This window comes from Hermetia illucens, chromosome 1 (assembly GCF_905115235.1).
Source record: "Hermetia illucens chromosome 1, iHerIll2.2.curated.20191125, whole genome shotgun sequence".
Classification (NCBI taxonomy): Eukaryota; Metazoa; Arthropoda; class Insecta; order Diptera; family Stratiomyidae; genus Hermetia; species Hermetia illucens.
In genome coordinates, this window is record NC_051849.1 from 214,164,509 (window position 1) to 214,184,340 (window position 19,832).

The window sequence follows — 19,832 nt, forward strand, 5'->3', positions numbered from 1 at the left end:
ACACCACTCTTAAAGATCGGCTTGAGATGAGAGGACTTCCATATGGATGGAAAAATGGCCATTGAGAGCGATTTGTTAAAGATCAAATGCATAGGAGTAGTCAATTGGGTGGATTAGATCGGGGCCGAGACCTTTGTTGATGTCGAGCTCCTGAGTAGCTTTGCGGATCTCATCATGGGTTGAAAAATATATCACCAATAAGCGATGCCGGAATCATATCAGCCAACGTAATAAAAGGTGGAGAGAAAGTACTTTGAAAGTGATCAGCAAGCAAGTCACATAATTCCTGCGAGTGGGAAGGGGGGTGGAAGTTATGCCCTCTCTAAACATGGAAGTAGGGAAACAGGTTTTTTTTTCGTAGAGGTTAATAAAACTTTAAGCTCCACTGCAAAGTGATCGGACATTCCTGGTAAGGTTCTGCACGTTAACATCTGCAGTGTGAGTGTAACTTCTGCGGGCATTAGAAAATAGTCAAGTATGGATTGCCTTGCTAGGTCTTGTGGGTGTATCGGGCAAGATCATCTCAAGCTGGTTTAATGGGCTTTGATTGTGGATCCATTTTTCGAGGGTAACCCCATTTCGGTTATTTGCCAAATCTCCCCAGAAAGTGTGCCTCGACTTGAAGTCGCCACCAAACACTAGATGCCTAGATTTTGACTGGAGATCGCTCAAGATTTGTAAGTCTTGACCCAGTTGGTCAGAGGGTGATTTACATTTGATGTAGACTGCAGCTATTAAGATGCGTCTACTGTCGTTGGTTTTAACTAAAGCCGCTGCAGCCGAACAGGTTTGCAGGTTTTTGCTGGCAGCACCCTCAAATCCATAGACTTCTCTGATTAAAAGAGCGGTAGGCCAACTTGTTGTCTTGAGGAACTTGAGGGGCTACAGTTCTAGGAATAGTATTCGTAGTTGTTTGGGTAAGAGATACGTTTTGCGAAGTTTGGGGGGTTGTAGCTCTAGAAAGAGTATTCCTGGCTGCTTTAGCGTAAGACACGCCCGGTTGAGCCAAGCTTTGTGACATCTGAGTCACCACTTGTTTGGCTCTCATGGCCTCAGTATGCTTTTTTCCCCTGCCAGCTTCACTTCTGGCAACGATGTCCTTGTATGCCGGGCATCCGCGGTATTTGGCGAGATTTCCGGCCGCAATTGCTGCAAGTTTGTGTGTCTATTGTGAGACTTGGGCATTCCTCTCGCACATGAGTTTTAGTGCACCTCACGCACCTGTGCACGATGGAGCAATTGAGGGTGATGTGCCTAAAGTTCTGGCAGTTGTAGCACTGCACTTCTTGGATAGGCTTGACTTTCTCAAGCGAAATTTTTTTTGTAGAGTATATACTTCACCTTAATTGCTTCATTGAGCTCTTGAAAGGGCTCGAAGGTAGCCATGAACAGCCCCTTTTCTTTGATGAGGTTGGAGATCGCCGCATATTCTTCAACGCTTTGTGTGAAAATGAGGGTTCTCGTATTCTTTAGGGTTGCTTTCAACCCTTTGTCTTTGAGAATCCTCAAGAATTGAGGTAGATTGATCTGGTACTCCGTGATAGGCGGAATTTTAGCCTTTTTGGGCGGGAAGTTGGAGAGCGGGTGCCTGAGGGTTTGCCGGAGGGGTATTTACTCTACTAACACTAACCTTATCTTTAGTTTTCTTCTTTCTCCGCTGGACGAAGTTGAATTCGTCGCCTTCCTCTTTTCGATGACCATTTCGAGGTACATCACTCTGCCATCTTGGTGATGTTGGTCTTGTTGTTGCTCCTGTTGTTGTTCCTTTTGTTGTTGCTCCTGTTATTGTTCCTTTTGTTGTTCACGATGCTGTTGTTAATGTTGTTGTTTCCGTTGATATTCCCATTGATGTTCCTGTTGCTGTTCCTCCCACGTTGCAAACGGCATTCTCCCTTCAAGTGATGCCAAGCGCTCCTCCAGCTGCTTTATTATGCTCTGCTGGCAGTCTAGTTGCTGGGCCATGGCGACCTTCTCCTGCTTTAACTCTTCTATCTTTTCGAGGAGGGTCGCATTTACTACTTGCACTTCTGAAGAGTTTCTTTCCTCTTCAGATGATAACTCCTCCGGGAGTATCATTTTGCATCTCTTGGCGGACATCCTGTCCCAAGCCCATACTTGCTATTGCACGCAGCAGTTCTGAAATTTAAAGAAATTTTTTTACTTTAAATGTTCTTTTTAAGGTTTTGTGTAAAACAAAACCTTATTAAAATCGATTCATTGTCTGTCTGTCTGTCTGTCACACGCACTTTTCTCCAAAACGGCTAAACCGATCCGAACGAAATTTAGTGGACAGATGGGAACTATGAAATCTCACGGATACAGCGAGTGGTATAAACTTAGATGTAGTTTAAAGGGGCGCTCCAAAGGGGGAATTCAAAATTTTTTTTTCACCGGATATAGTCGTGTAGGGTATCAAATGAAAAGTGTCGATTAGTACTTTCCGCAATGATATAAATTTAGTCGTGAAATGCAAAGTGTGCGAGTAAGGAGTCAAAATGTAAAGTGATACAAGAGTCATTTTCGGAAACTACTCAGCCAAAAATCCAAAAAAAATCAAGATGATGCGCTTAGATGAAATCTAGGCCTGAAAATATGTTCTATTCCGATATCTGCTCAAATAAACTTATTAATAGTATGTTACACACTTTTAAAAATTGATTGAAAAACCCCCTTTAAGTTCATCCTAGGAGTACTAAATTTTGCACCGACATAGAGGGCTGTCTCGTGCATACAAATGCCGCATCTTATGGAAATCTGACTATTAGTGTATAACTTTGACAGTTAAAACCTTGCGAATTTACAGCATCCTAAGCCATACAAATAAGATGTTGACGTCATAATTAACGAGAATAATTGACATTCGAATGAAATATTAAAATTCTATTCATGAAAAATCTACTTCTCCCCAGTCTTTTTTTGTATCTGTTGTAAAATTTTTCGCATTTGCTAATAATATTAAACTCAGAGTTTGAGGCGTATGAGGTTGACTGTTATCAATACAGGACTTTCCATAAAATGATTTACTTAAATCGCTTTCTAAAAACTAGAGGGCAATGGAATTTTTAACTATGTGACAGGGAGCTGTCATGCACTCGTCGCTCTTCACATCTTCTTCTTTTTCTTCAGTGTTTGTTCCGTTCACAAGTGACGTTCGCTGATACGTTGATCACAAAGAACACCAGATGTGAAATGCTACTTCATCCAGGTCGCATTAATGTGTGAAATAATTTCATTACGCAGTTCTCCATTGGCTGATAACATTGACTCGAGATATTTAATTCGCTCAGTTCTGGGCAGGTTACTGCAGCTGACAGCACTGAGCAATTCAAATATCTCCGGTCAATGATATCAGCGAATAGAGAACTGGGGCATGCTCCTCACAAAGGGAAACACAAAACCATTTATACCTGAAGCGTCAAGCGACTTGTTTATAAAAGCACTTTGTTGGACGTGTCCAATTATTATCGGCACCAATGTCCAGAACAGATACTTCCTTGTGAAGTTGTTTGGAAGTTCTCAATAAGATTTAGCTTCTGGTGTCTGTCCGCTCCGAGAACTCGGAGCGAACTGGGCGATTGCTTGGTGATGCTGCACTAATAAAGGCTAAAAAACAACTTTTTATGTTGAAGGAATTCAAAAACATCTAAAATCATATCTACAAGGAGAGGTCCACCAATTCGTGGCGGAGTCTATCCTAAGTACACTGTTTCGATGGAAAGAACACCTCCTTTATAGTATGCTGCCCTTTTCTGTTGATTTGGTATTCAAATCATCCAAATGGTTCGCCCCTATTGGTTTTTCCCAAATAATCACATTCATGTTATTTCTCGAACAATTGAAAAATTCTAGTCAATACGTTTCTGGCCGGACAGTTGGGTTTTGTGACGTTTCGAACAACTACTGTCCTTCTCTTCGACTCCTGGGAGTAAAAGATACATATTTCATCCATGGTTACGAATCTATTCAAAAAGGCTCATTAGTCTTCTGGAACACGACTGCTATTTTCTGTTCATGTTCAGATGGGTTTGGTCAAGTGAAGATGACCTAAAAAAGCAGTAGAAACCCAAAAAATAGCTGGATTAGTATTTCCCAGATTTTTGGTGTGGGAAATACACAGTAGCTCATATCTTAATTCCCAGTTCCTGTCTCCGCAGTCTCAAAACGAGAACGAACTATGATCAATATAAAGTGGTACTTATAGTCTATCCGTTGAATTCGTCCAATTATCGAATAAATAGATGATAATCGCAATAGGAAGGCAATCAGCCCGAAAATCACCTTGATAAGACCAGTCGTCAAAATGTGCTCATTGCCAAAATTCTCTTGAACTAACGTCACCCAACTCAAATAAGGCAGAAGATAAAATTTGATTCGTCGTTTTGAAACAAAAAGTTGATTTTATACCATTGAAATCGTAACAATTACTTCTGCATTATTTTCCAACTTGCAGAAGACAACTGATAAGGCCTCACCTACGTACAAGCATCCCAAATGAGATGTTGTTGAAATTGACGCGCTCATGGCGGACTCAAGCCTATGTTTTTTGGCTTTTATGGCGGTGAACCGTCAGATTAGATCTCGTTAAAGCATCTATCTAATCAGAAATAAAGATTCTCAAATACGCAATTTTCCATTAGGAAGAATTATTGCTGGAGTTAGTTTTCTGGTATTTAGACATGGAGTTGTACACCTACGTGTATAATTGAGAATGTAACAGTTGATAAAAATGTGTATTTAAGCAAAAATCGTGTGTTCTGCGCCTTATCTCGGAAACTCGTTCGAGTTGTTTACACTTTTAGATGTTATCGCGGCTATGCGTAGCCGCTTTAGAAAATTTCCTAGTCTCAATCTCAATCTGTATCTGTATGAACTGCAACAGGTTGCCTATGGGCCACCTATCCATCCAAATGTATCTAATCGTTGGTCCGAATCAAACTCCAGCATAAATCACTCAAATTTCAAACCACGACAGAGGGATAGAGATATGAGTGGGCCGATAGGGAATTTCAAAATTTTGTGTCACTAATTATTTCCACAAATTGGGGGAGATCGAAAAAGGGGAAGGTATGACTCCGGGCGAGCTGGAGGCAAAAGTGCAACTCCTGGGTCACCTGGGTCGACTCCGGGAAAACAACCTTTAGCAGACGTCATTGTCCTTGTGAAGATTGTCACAAAAGTGGAAATGAGTGCCGACAGAATATCTGTTTGCTGTAAATCCCCCAAAAAGAGAAGTTCAAACACGATTAGATGTGTTTTACAATATTTTAACACTGTGTAAACAGTTTACAGTGTACACACGCCTTTGAATGTTTTGTGATAAACCAGATAATTTTTTTACTTGACGATACCTTCGGTGTCATTCAACAAATAAAATTAAACAATTAGACTTATCTATTGTTCAAAAGCGGGCTAATAAAGTGCTGCATAGCTAAGATACTCGTACTTCATATTTTGCTGAAGTGAAGCCCGGGCACAGAGGGGGAGGGGGGAGATATAGATACATGCGTCAAACGAGATGTATACGCATCTATAGGGGTGAATCTCTCTCCTTATTTGCGTTTGCTTTCTTTGTGCGGCCTAGGTTCCAGTTCAGACGCACAAATGCAGAAAAAGATACAGTCATGGTATCCAGAAATTCTTGGGAAGGCCACAGCCGCAGGTAATGGCGGCAGCTAGACTACCTAGTGTGATCCAGGTGGGAGACTCAGAACGTTATTGAATTGGGGGCAGATGGATTCAAGTGGCCAAGCTAGGCTAGGCTAGGCCAGGGCCAGGCCAATGTGTACGCGGTGCAGTCGACCTAATCTAGCTGAGCGTGGACTGTTCAAACATCCTTGGGGCCCTCAAAATTCGACAACGACTATGGCAGCAGCCACAAGTTCAAAGCACCGCTACATATAATTGTTAATCCCATTCGGGTGATAACTAATCCAATATCGTGAGCGGATAGTGATAACAAAAATTCAACTTTCCATCGAGTGACGAATACATCGGTGGTTGATAGGAAAGAGTTTCGGTGCTAGATCGCACGCTGCAGACTTTAATAACCACAATTCATCGTTGTGAATAGCTTTTGAGGTATTTTTTCTGGGGCCTTTATCAGCGATGGGTTTTTTTTTTTCGATTTGGACTGCTTGTAAGGCCTAAATCAGGAGCTTTGGGTATGTGTGTGAAAATGTGCCAGACATGAGAAAAGCATGGTATTGCATGATCGGTAACAACAATTGAATTAGTAACGTGTTATCTCGATTCCTGCTATTTCTACAGAATAATCCCAATCTACTGATTAACCCACTCCAGATACTGTAGCGCATTAGAACGTTTTCGATATATATGAGGCAAATGTTGTAGGTGGAGAAGAAATTTCGTCCTCACATATGTACATATATTTGCCTGAAATATGTTTGTTTGCTTGCAGTTATGCGCACAATCAATTACATGCATTACATTCAGTTTATCGAGGGCTTAAATGCCGACAAAAAACAACTTTAAAGCTATCGCTCGATTAAGAATTTGTGTGGAGGATTTGCAAATACTTAATGTTGATTAACAACTAGATCCATCAATCATTCTGGATGTTGTCCTCTTCATATGATTGTTCCTAATGAGTTATGTTATTGCTTTCGATTGTGTGGTTTATATCCCTGTTTGGGGGGCAATCGATTGTGCGGTGGTTTTGATGCCCATCGATTTTTTACCTTCGCAAAAATGTTTATCCCATGTGAAAAGGTTTCCCTAGGCAGCGTTAGTTAATTCGTTCCAGGGAGCATAATTTTTTTTAATATGGTTACCATGTAAACCCTTATATGAGTCATAGAGAAATACAGGCACACGCCGTCGCTGTCGGTTTCTGATAATGTTCTTCGATTCCCTTCACGATTTTCTGAGCAGTTTGTGCTCCTACTTCACTATTCCAAGCCACATAACACATCGTTCAATAAGTCCCGGGACTAGCGTAGAAATGGCGCTAATAATGCCATTTATATACCAAGGTTCAGAAGTACCAACCTTCAGATATGATGTGTCAAAATTTGATGTAATTCGAAACATAACCAAGAAAGCTATGGTGGTTAAACTGACGCTACCTTTGCAATCGTGAAAAAATGGACCAAAACGAGTTTCGTGTGTTGATAAAACATTGTTTTCTAATGGGGAAAAACACTGTTCAAGCTCAGCAATGGCTTGAAAAACGTTATCCGGACTCTACTCCGTCGAAAACAATCATTTGTCGGTGGTTTTCGACGTGAAACGCGGTCGTGCTGATACAAATGATGCGGAACGTTCGGGTCGGCCAAATGAGGGAGTAATTCCCGAAAACACCAAGCAAGTATTGAAAATCGTGATGGATGACCGCAAAATGACAGTGCGCGAGATAGCTAAGATGGTGAACATATCAACTAGTAGTGCATTTACTATTTTGCACCAAAAATTGGCTATGAAAAAGGGTTTTTCCAAATGGCTGCCGCGTTTGCTCACAATGGAACAAAAGCAACAACGTATCAATGATTCGGAGAGCTGTTTGGCACTGTTTACTCGCAATAAACAGGATTTTTTTGCGTCGATATGTGACAGTGGACGAAACATGGATTCACCATTTCACTCCGGAGTCAAGTCGGCAGTCAGCTGAATGGCGTACGACCGGTAAAAGCCGTCCGAAGCGTCCAAAAAGACAACAGTCGGCCGGCAAAGTGATGGCGTCCGTATTCTGGGATGCGAATGGTATAATTTTCATTGACTACCTCGAAAAAGGAAAAACCATCAATAGCGACTACTACATGGTGTTATTGGATCGTTTGAAGGCCGAAATAGCGAAAAAACGTCCACACATGAAGAAGAAGAAAGTCATCTTTCATCAAGTCAATCAAAACGTTGACCAAATTCAACGAATTAGGCTTCCAACTGCTTCCTCATCCTCCGCATTCGCCGGATCTGGCCCCCAGCGACTACTGGCTTTTTGCGGATCTCAAAAAGTTGCTCCAGGGAAAAAGATTTGGCTCAAATGAGGAGGTGATCGCTGCTACTGAGGCTCATTTTGAGTCAAAAGACAAATTGTTCTACAAACATGGCATTGAAAAATTAGAGAAGCGGTGGAATGATTGTATAACCCTTGAAGGAGATTATCTTGATGAATTATAAAGAATTTTGCCGATAAAATGTTGTTTTCATAGTTAGTCCCGAGACTTATTGAACGATGTGTTAGTTCTAAGATGATCCACTCGCCAGCTATCCTGACTATGAAATCGCAAACTACCGAGTAAATTCAAAATAATAAAAACTCGTTTTTCCTATTCGCTAGTGTTGATTTATATATTGCAAATATCGATATTTCGGGAACCACTTGTTCCCTTCATCAGTGTTAACAAGTGGTTTCCGCAATATCGGTATCAGTTTTTGCGTCTCGGGTCGTTCTTCCCATGATGTCGTTATCGTAAGCATAGGCCAGTAGTTGGATGGACTTAAAAAGGATCGTACCCCTTGGATTTACCTCAGCATCACGAATCACTTTCTCCAGGGCCAGGTTAAAGAGGACGCATGATAGGGCATCCCCTTGTCGTACCCCGTTGTTGATGTCGAATGGTTTCCAGAGTGATCCTGCTGCTTTTATCTGGCCTCGCACATTGGTTAGGATACGCCTAGTCAGTCTTATCAATTTCGTCGCGATACCAAATTTCTCTCATGGCCGTGTACAGTTTTATCCTGGCTATGCTATAATAGGGTTCCAGACGTAACCTTCGCATCGGAATCACTGGTGTCGCTGGTGGACGGGTGGCGAGTTCTGGAAGACTTTTCGGCAAGTGACCACCAATACATTGCTTTCGAAGTGGTGGACACAAACTCTCGGTGTGCGCCACCCCAACGATCTTTCTGTGTATGGAACGTCGCGAAAGTGAACACCGGGAAGTTTGTCGAAACTCTGGGAACAGGTGGGGCCACGCTGAAGGGTACTCCTGGGGGCGGTGGCGCCGTTGCTGACACTGTCGTAAATTCAGTTATGAACCTGATAACGACGGTCTGCGGAGCCTCCATGCCCAGGAAAACATCGAGGCGCGGCAAACCTTCCATGTATTGGTGGACAGTGGAAATCGCAGAGCTCCGGAAGGAGTGTCACAGGCTCCGCCGCTTAACACAACGTCTAGGCGACCGGGAGGAGGCATGTACCATAATGATGGAGTACAAATCAGCCAAAAGGAGACTCCGCAGCGCAATAAACAAGAGCAAAGCTCGCTGCCTGTGTGTCCGGATAGTTGAGCGGTTAGAGCGCAAGGCTATCGTACGGAAGGTCGCGGTTCAAATCTCACTGGTGGCAGTGGAATTTGTATCGTGATTTGACGTCGGATACCAGTCGACTCAGCTGTGAATGAGTACCTGAGTCAAATCAGGGTAATAATCTCGGGCGAGCGCAATGCTGACCACATTGCCTCCTAGTGTACCGTTACGGTCTTGAATGAAGTGCTCTAACACACTTCAAGGCCCTGATCCAACATGGATTGTTGCGCCAGCGATTATTATTATTATTATTAAAGCTCGCTGCTGTCAAGATCTGATCGACGAGGTGAATGGGGATCCGTGGGGACTCGGTTACAAACTTGTAACCCGTAAAATTGGGGCTCTGCGGAAACCCTGTTCACTTAAGGGCGAGCAGAGGTGTACAAACTGGTATTCCAACACCGGCCAGACCTACTGCTCGGCGCATTCAACGCTTGCCTGAAAGAGGGCATTTTCCCTGCTCGTTGGAAAGTTGCGAGGCTTGCGCTGATCCCTAAAGGGAAAGGCGATCCCGAACTGCCGTCTTTATACCGCCCACTATGTATGCTTGATACTGCTGGGAAATTGCTCGAAAAGCTCTATTTCTAATGGACTCGCTGAAGCAATACGCGCTGCCGGAGATTTATCTCCGCGGCAGTTTGGTTTTAGGGCAGGGGGATCGACAATTGATGCTGTAATGCAGGTCGTGGACGCCGTTCAACGAGCAGAGGCACATAGCCGCCGAACTCGACGGGTGGTGCTCCTCGTAACGCTTGACGTCAGAAACGCCTTTAATTCCGTAAGGTGGAAAGACATTCTAGGCACACTAGACAATACCTTCAACGTGCCGAACTATCTCTTACGGATTTTGAGGGACTATCTGAGGAACCGCTCCCTGCTCTATGAAACACTAAAGGGTCAAAGGTGGGTGGAGGTCACGTCGGGGGTAGCACAGGGATCCGTCCTAGGGCCGGATCTCTGGAACGCTACCTATGACAGTCTGCTTAAACTCGACATGCCAGAAGAGTCGCGCCTGGTCGGCTACGCAGATGATGTCGCAGCGCTTGTTGCTGGACGCACGGTCGAACAGGCGCAAAGCAGACTCGGCATATTGATGCGACGGGTAAGCGGATGGATGACTACTCATGGTTTCAACCTTGCACTGGAAAAAACCGAAGTAGTCATCCTGACTAAGAAGATAATTCCGATCCTGCGTCCCATATCGTTCGGCGAGTCGATAATCGAGTCAAAATCAGCGGTAAAGTACCTCGGGTTGACTCTTGACTCAAAGATGAGGTTTTCTGAGCAAATCCAAGCAGCAGCAAACAAGGCTGCGGCTGGAGTTTCGGCGTTAAGTAGGCTAATGGCAAACATTGGGGTCCTACGTCTAGTAGGCGACGTCTCCTGATGAGCTCAACGCAGTCTGCCCTGCTCTACGGTGCAGAGGTATGGGCTGGCGCTCTTAACAAGGAGGTATATCGTAGGCGCCTCACGCAAGTACAGAGACGGGGAGCTTTACGGGTGGCGTCTGCGTACCGCACAGTCTCTGAACCGGCCGTGATGGTGATCGCGGGAGTTATTCCCGTTGCCCTTCTTGCTAGGGAACGTTAGGCCATATACAAGCGCAAGGGAGATTGTTGCTTGTGAAGAAGCGCAATGCACTCTAGACGAGTGGCAGCTCTCTTGGCAAAATGAAACTAGAGGCAGATGGACTGCGCGGCTCATCGGCAACTTAGGTGCGTGGCTGAATCGGAAGCATGGTGAGACTGACTATTTCCTTACCCAATTTTTAAGTGGGCATGGAAATTTTCAGTCTTACCTGCACAAGATTGGAAAGGCGCGTTCTCCGCATTGTGTGTTTTGCAATGGAGTTGTGGACGATGCTCACCACACTTTTTTTTCTTGTGGAAGGTGGGATGGGGTTCGTCAGCAGCTCTATTTAAACACAGGGGATCTCTCTCCAAACAACATTGTGGAAGAGATGCTGAGGACTGCTGACAGCTGGAACCGTGTTGCCCATTACGTTCGGGCCCTTCTTGTTGCTAAGAAGATAGAACTCGACCGGTGGAGGACCCGGATGGCAGGGGGTTCCTTGAACTGACAGTTCCCTTCCTCCTCTCCCCTCCCGTTGGTGAAAGGAATTCCCTGATTTGAAGGCTCCGCAAGGCGGGAGAGTTCGGGGGCTGGCTCGAAGTAATGTGACAAACGGTTCCAGGCTAGCTCTCTGACGATGGGGAGGTGTTTAGTTGGTAGTCCGACGACGTACCGAATCGGGAGTCCAACACTGTGTGCGTAAATGCATTCCAACCTACCCTACCCCCAAAAAAAAAAAAAATGCTATAATAGGCGGCTTTAAAGTCGATGAAAAGATAGTGCAACTGATGTCCATATTCCAACAGTTTTCCCGTCGCTTGCTGACGAGGGAAAATTTGCCTCTTTGGTATGCGCCAATGATGTTCTGGGGCTATCCGGCTTAAAACTATACTCCCGAAGAAATTCCAATAGTATTTTATGGTTTCCTTCACTGATAAATAGCCTTTGTCGCGCAACTCGGCCATTATACCTTTCACTTCTGATCACACGTCTTATCGTTTCGATACTGCAGTGTCACTTTTTGAATGATACGGTGCGCTTCTCGCTCAGTTACGATTTTAGGACTGCCACTTCGCTCTTTATTTTCGAGTCCTCTCACTTTCTTTTCTCTTTATTTAAACGCTGCACAACTTTTGCGACCGCATTTCTATTGACAGTAAGTAACCTCGCGATATTCGAATAGGACATACCTTTTTCAGCGTGGAAAACGATCAGTTGACGCTTGTCTAAGGATATTTCTTTCCTCATTGTGTGCGTTCACGGTGTTTTAATTTTTCGGACACATTCGCGACTAATTCGACAGTGCAAAATATTGCAAAACGCTATGGGAATGCAGTAAATCAATGATAACCATTGCATGGGTCATTGAATTTATTCCCAATTCGCGTGAGGCGCAGAGGCAAGCTCGAACATGGCCGTGGGTTTGATCGACGCCTTCGGTGTTCTGTCTATTAATACAAATAGGGAGAGTGCGACCATTCAGGCGACTTTTCAGCTCTTCCTTCGAATCCAGATCTTGGCCCCCCTAGTGGGAGTTTCATGGTGGTTGTGGTTGTGCTCAAGCGAGAAGAGACCTTCGGGCCTCGACGTGGTGTTGCATTTCAACACGGGTGCCGTACTCCTTAGTTCGGTACAGATTTAGGTAGGTCTTGCATCCACCAGTATGAATGCTAAGCCATGCACTTGGTATAGACTGGTACCGTTGTTGCTTGTCTCAGCGGGGCTCTGATTGTGGTCACAAAATCAATCCGTGTCTGAAGAGGACCGTAGGATTAAGTCTCACGACAGGTGCCTACGTAAAACACTATGGGCTTCACTTCGAATCCAGATCCATATGAGTAAGGTCCTTGACTTGGTGAGAATGTAAGCAGGTGTCATCAGCGTAGCGTGTTTGAGGAAAGATCACGTCAGTCAGGCAAGGCAACATGAAAAATGCCCTTGAGAATGAGAGGAAAAAGTACCGATGATAGAATGCAATCCTGGCAGACTGCGCTTTAGACTTCAAATTGTTCTGATACTTTACCTCGATGCAGCACCTAACATTTTGTACCACCACATTCGTCGGTCTGATAATAGCTTTTAGTTTCTCTGGATTGCCTTGCATTCCCTCTCTTAGGTAGAACATTTCAGACACACTCCCTGTTGATACTCTTGAAGACTTTCTCGTGAAATCACTGAAGGACTGGTGAAACACTGATCTCAAACTCTGCACACTGCGCCTCAATGATCCAAAGTTTGGTAATGTGGCCAGCCAATTCTCAATTGATCAAACTTTTAAGGTGTTTCTCCCACATTACTTAATTAGAGATGGTGGAGACACTAATGTTGCCTTCCAGAAGCTTCAATTGCCATGTCGTGTTTCAATCTGTTCTCTTCTAGTTCCCTTAAGATCGCCAAACTCTCTTGTGCGTCCAACTTCCTCCTGTTCCCGCATTCTTTCTCCCTGCCGTTTCTGCTTCTCTCTCGTGCTCTCCCTAGCATACCGAAACTTTTCTTTTAGTTTGTCTTATTTAGCACTTCTCACAATTTGGACAGGTCACTTTATAGAATCCACTGGATTCATGTTTTACTTTGCGGTCTTTGGGGGATCTCAGCCTGTTTTTGAGCTGGTGAAACCTACTCGATGGCACCATGTCGATGTTTACCCCTTTCATCGTTTCTACCAGTTTCGACGAAGCCGCAGAATATGTGACCCCTATTCTTCTTTTCCCTTCCAATTTATTAACAAAGGATGTCATTGTCCTTATTTCTTGCCGTTTCGTCTTTTTCCACATGAGTCTTTCAATAATCGAATGTTGGAAGCCGCTCTTCGCTCCAGTTTCGATTATATACTCCTTTTCTTTCACAAATGTTTCAGTACTGAGGGGTATATGTCAAAAGAGATTCCCTTCTCTTCTCTGATGGTCCTTAAATCAAGAAATGGGAGTTCTTCATTAACCGCTACCTCCATTGTAAATCTACGGCTCCGATGTATCTTATTCAGGACCTCCAGCATCTCCTCTACTTTGTCTTCATGGACAATGGTGAAAAAGCAAGTGAAGAAATTTCTAGCATGTTGAAAAACATTGCAATTGGCCATTTCGATGATCGTCGCTGATTTGTGTACTTCCGGACCTTTGGTCCATTGTACCATCACCCACTGATGCATTTGAATGCATTGTAGATAACAGAATGGCAGCTTGTTTTAGGAACATAAAAACCATGGTAACCTTTTCGTGAAATCCAAAAACTGTCTCGAATACTGCTCCCGTGTCTTATTTGCTCCCATAACACTAGGGATGTAAGGTTTATTTTTTTAACGGTGCCAACAATGGTAATATTCCACGATAGCAAATGTTGAGCAATGGGTAGAGTAGTAAGGAAGTAATCCATGCAGATGTTCCTAGCACTACCTCGGTACGGAGCCGCCAATTCTTTCAATACTCTTTCACCCTAATTTTTTCCATCTGTTTTACCAGTGTACATTATCCCTTGCAAAGGATATGCGTTTTCCGCATACCAAATCCACCAGATCTTTATACATCGGAAAATATTTATTTATTTTTTATAATGTAGGTACATGTCTAAAGTTTTTATTTACATTGTTTTCGAGATCAAATCTGTTAGGTGACCTCCCCCATTCTCCATACATTGCGTAAACCGATTTCTGGCGTTTGTCATGACTCCTGTTAGCATAGCAGGTGTTATGTTGGCAATTTCTTCTTGGATGTTGGTCTTCAAATCTTGTAGGGTTCTTGGACGGTTCACATAAACACGGGATTCCAAAAACCCCATAGAAAAAAATCACAAGGAGACAGATCGGAAGAGCGTGCCGGCCATTCCAAATCGCCTCTAATTGAGATAAGGCGCTCTGGAAAGTGTTCCCTCAAAACAGTCATTGATGCTCTTGAAGTGTGTGCTGTTGCACCGTCTTGTTGGAACCAAGTGTCCCCCAAATCCAAATTTTCTAGCCGTGGGAAAAAAAAATTCTGTAGCATGTTTACATACCGATCCCAATTCACTGTCACTGTAACCTCATTTTCTTCAAAAAACCAGGGATCAATAATTCTAGCTGAGGAAATTGCACACCACCCTGTTTGTCTGAATGTAGTGACCCATGTAACAATTGATTTGCGGTCTGGGACGGGAGCCAACGGGGCTAAATTAAAGCGATTCCGAAATGCACGCTGTGTTGCAATAACCGAACATCCGCTTGAAAAGTAAACCTCAACGGGAAAGGCACGCTCCTCACTATTCCAACGCATGATGGCGACTGAACCGTGTCGGGACAAAACTTTACAGTATCCCCTCTTGAACGAGACCACTAGCGCTCCGCTATGCCATCAACTAACTGAGTGGTGCGCATTTTAAAAAAGGAAGTTATGCTGCCGCACCCTGTACATCCATTCTTTGAGAAAATTAATTGGGATACAATTCGAATAGAGAAACCACCACGAATCAATCCGTATTTGAAGGTGTTCATGAAGAGGAGGAGTTAAGGAGTAACTATTTTGTGCCACACAATTTAGAGCCTGGTTTGGATGACCGACAGCTAAGCAGATTGTTGGGGCTGGAATTGGGCACAGTCGTTACGCCTAGTATTGAAAAAAGTAAACCAAATTCTATTCATAAATCAACACATTTCATAAAAACTTTTTAAAATTCAAATAGTAAGCGGAGTGGGGATGTCGATTGCTTTTTGAGGTAGTTCATCAGTAGAAGGTAGAAGTCAATGACTATTTTTTTTTTTATATGACATTCTGCCGTCCACTCATGACACTCTGCTCTCCATTCCTGTGGCGAGGTCTAAACTGAGTGGAGAGCGCCGGTGGCGTCATCTGTCCTCTCGCATTCGCAACATTTGAAATAAATTTTGAATGCCGCGAATCCTGCCGCGCCACAATAGTTTCGCTTATTGATAACATTTCCGTACTGCGACGGGGCCTACTTCGCTGACGTGGAACATTATGAGCTCCGGTCTGATGATGAGTGAGTGGAGTTCTGCTCCACATTGCTTTAACTTTCCAGAGCAATCTGTGGATCTTCTGATATAAAGGTTTCACTTTCACGATTGTTTGGAGACAAGGAACGTTTTAGGCTATTTAATTATTTGGATGGGTTGCATTTCCGTATGGTTTTATTACTCAATAATCTTGGTGATCACACTACATAGTTCAGCCTTTCTGGAATTACTTCAAAAGTATCTTTCGGCCATTTTTTGTATAATTGAATTCATATCATAATATATCCTCACATAATTTCAAACTAATTTCTTGATGGTGCTGAAGTATCTAATGAACTAGGAAAACATATTCGGGCACAGGTGGAACTCCTTATTTCAACTCGTCTAAGCTGATTTTCTTGTCCTTCACAGTTGTTGACTGGTGCCTTCTCTTGTCCTTTCCTAGGCCATAAAAGTATTGAATTAATTTTTGCGGCTTCCGGTTTTGTATGTAATGAATTCTACTTATAAAACTATGAAAAAATTACAAAAGTCTAACCAATATTTTCCTTTCCTTTCAGGTAAAACGAGAACAAAAGACAAATATCGAGTAGTTTACACAGACTTCCAGCGCTTGGAACTAGAAAAGGAATACCACACATCCCGCTACATAACGATCCGTCGTAAAACCGAATTGGCCCAGGCCCTGCAACTTTCCGAGCGTCAGGTCAAAATATGGTTTCAAAATAGACGAGCTAAAGAGCGCAAACAGAATAAAAAACGAGATGACCCACTCACCGTAGGAATTCCTCAGCACTCCTCATCCGGAATAGGCAGCATAATGGATTCCAAACCAAAACTGGAACCAGGTCTGCACCTACCCCACTCCCTGCACCAAATGAGTTCTATGGCCATGGGTATGTCACATATGGGATTGCATCCGTCCGTTCTGCATCACAGTCATTTGAGTGTACCACCACCCCCACCACCGTCACATAATCTACATCAGAGCCATCAACAAAGTACAGCATCAATCGGTGCTCTCACAATGTGACCGCATAATAGTAATTTAAATGTTAATTATAGCAATCACTTTCAGGATGAGGAAGCTAAAAATTAGTTTCGAATCCTTTTCACATTGTACGATTTCCAAATTGATCGCGAATTCGTGACCGAATTCGCGCATTCGGATGAACGACTAACTTAATGCCGCGTGTATAATTAAAATGCAACCGTCCCAAGAAAGAATTTAAAAAATATTATCAATATTTTGTGCAATGCAGAAGATTCTAGATGTAGCACGAACGAGTACTTATTAACTATAATAGTGTTATTCTATCTTTAAATTGATTAGTTTCGCTTACGAATTTTTGTAACATACTTAGCAAGTTATCAAGTCTTACAGGTTAAATCCTTACATAAGAGCAAAAGCAAAGGTAATGGAATTATATGTAATGCGTAGGATTGATAAGTGTATCTGTAAATACTTTCGTTAAAATAAATATCGGTATTTTCATAATTTTATTCACTTAACGAGAATATTCACCTCCTTTTAGATAATAAAATTGTCACAAAGTATCAAATCGTCTGTTATTTCATGTTTAGGGTTGATTATTTCTTATTTATTGCAAAGCTGCTGTGAATTTACACAAAAATTGTATTTTTTTGAAGATTCCGTGAATAAAACTTAAATAACTAAAACATGGTTTATATGTTTTCTTTAGAAAATAAACACATTTTTTTCCAGAATCCGAGAATCCTTGCTTCGTTCCAAATCGACAAGAGAGCAACTGGGCACCATTTACGAGAAAGTCCTCATCAGATAAAAGTGTACTTCAATCACTGCAATATCCTCACTTGGTCCTTCCCCCCATCTAGCATCCTGACGAAAGTTGTTTTTAACACTGGCGCTATACCCGAGTCGCCTTTTGCAGCCAATCCTCCACCTTTGCCTATTCTACACTGTTAACATGCGACCCTCAATCTCAAGACCGCTCAAACCTAAGCTTTACCCAATAACTATACTTTATCGGCGGGATCCAACTTTTATCCTTCCAGCAACGTCAAACCATGGATCATTCTGTTGACGTTGCGCCAGTTTTTGAGGTCCTCTTCGCTGTGAAAATTTGGTTCAACAAGGAGCAAAAAAATGGAAATCTCCTAGCGCAAAATCTGCCTTGCGAAGCCTTCAAATCAGGGAATTTCTTTCATCAATGGGAGGGGAGAGGAGGAAGGGAACTTTCAGGAACCCGTCGAAATCTATCTTCTTTGCAACGAGAAGAACCTGAAAGTAATGCGCAACATGGCTCTATCTGTAAGCGCTCCTCAGCATCTCCTCAATGTCTCCTCAGAGAGCGATTAATAATAATAATAATAATAATCGTCCATATTGGATCAGGGCCTTGAAGTGTGTTAGAGCACTTCATTCAAGACCGTAACGGTACACTACAGAACACTATAGGAGGCAATGTGGTCAGCATTACGCTCGCCCGAGATTATTACCCTGATTTGACTCAGGTACTCATTCACAACTGAGTCGATTGGTATCCGACGTCAAATCACAATACAAATCCCACTGCCGCCAGCGAGATTTGAACCGTGACTTTCCGTACGACAGCCTTGTGCTCTAACCACTAAGCTATCCGGAGAGGGCGATTTCCTTTCACCTTTCACAAGAATTTTTTTCCTTTCCTTTTTGGTGTGATAGGCGTCGTCCATAACTCAATTGGAAAACACAATCAGGAGTTCGCTCTTTTCCAATCGCGTGCAGGTAAGCCCGAAAACTTCGACGCCCACTTAGGAGCTTGGTAAGGAACTAGTCAAAGTCACCATGCTTCCAATTCAGCCAGGCACCTAAGTTGCCAATGTGCCGCGTAGTCCATATGCCTCTAGTCTTATTTTATCAAGATAACTACTCATCTAGTGTACGTTGCCTGTCTTCACGAGCAACCACCTTCCTTGGCTCTTCTTCTTTGCACTTGCATACGACTTTACCTTTCTTAACAAGAAGGGCAGCGAGATCACTCCCACGATCACCATCACGGTCGGTTCCGAGACAGTGCGCAGGCACCACCCGCAAAGTTCCTCGTTTCTGTACTTGCGCAAGGCGCATATGATATACTCCCTTGCCGTAGACCAGAACAGACTACGTTGAACTCATCAATGTTTGACATTTTAACTTTGCTGATTTAAGACCGAAACCCCAGCTGCAGCCTTGTCCATTGTTGCTTTGATTTGCTCGAAAAACTCAGCTTTGAATCAGGAGTCAGTCCAAAGTACTTAACCATTGGTTTTGACTTGATTATCGCCTACTGATATGGGACGCAAGATGGGAATTCAGGATGACTGTTGTTTTTTTCCAGCGCAAGGGTGAAACCATGAGTAGTTATCCATCCGCTTACTCGTCACATCAATATGACAAGTCTGCTTTGCGCCTATTCGACAATGCGTCCAGTAACAAGCGCCGAGACATCATCTGCTCAACCAACAAGGCGCAACTTCTAATAAGCTTTTTGAGCACTTTTTCGGCAGTGTCAGGCATGCAAAGTGGCCGATATGAGCACGGCAAACAATTTAGGGATGCCTTTCTCTTTACTGATCAACGCAATCCTCGCCACCTTCCAACGAGAATGGAAATTACTTTTTTTGGGCAAGCATTGAATGCGCCGATCAGTAAGCTTGGCTATTATTGGATCATATACCTACCGGGATACTATCGGGTCCTGACGCCTTTTTGCTTTTCATAAAGAGGACTGTCTCTTCCAATTTTTTTATAGAGAAGAGTGGATAGTCCTCGGTGCCCTTCGCGTTGCTGTCATCCTCCCGTACCGGATGCCCAGAGAATAGTGCCCGTATAATGCAGTTCATCTGCTTGGCCTTAAGTGAACAAGTTTTTCCATAGTGCGTCGATTTTTCGAATTACCAGTTTTTAACCGATTCCCCACGGGTCCCCATTCACCTCGTTGAGCAAATCCTGCCAGTAGGGAGCTTGGCTCTTGTTTATTGCGTTTCGGAGTCTCCATTTAGCTGACCTGTGCCTTGCCATTGTGCTACATGTCTCTTCCCGGTCGTT

At 43.3% G+C, this 19,832-nt stretch overlaps 1 protein-coding gene across 2 annotated transcripts in view; it reads left to right on the forward strand.

Moving 5' to 3' along the window:
- The window catches only part of LOC119646222 (homeotic protein caudal), a 67,574-nt gene extending 50,109 nt beyond the window's left edge, over positions 1–17,465 (forward strand). For both annotated transcript variants that reach the window (XM_038046609.1, XM_038046610.1), the window contains one exon: positions 16,342–17,465. In XM_038046609.1, the coding sequence (XP_037902537.1) occupies positions 16,342–16,814 (473 nt within the window). In that variant the 3' untranslated portion in view covers positions 16,815–17,465. The remainder of the gene's footprint in view (positions 1–16,341) is intronic.
- Positions 17,466–19,832: the final 2,367 nt, after the last annotated feature.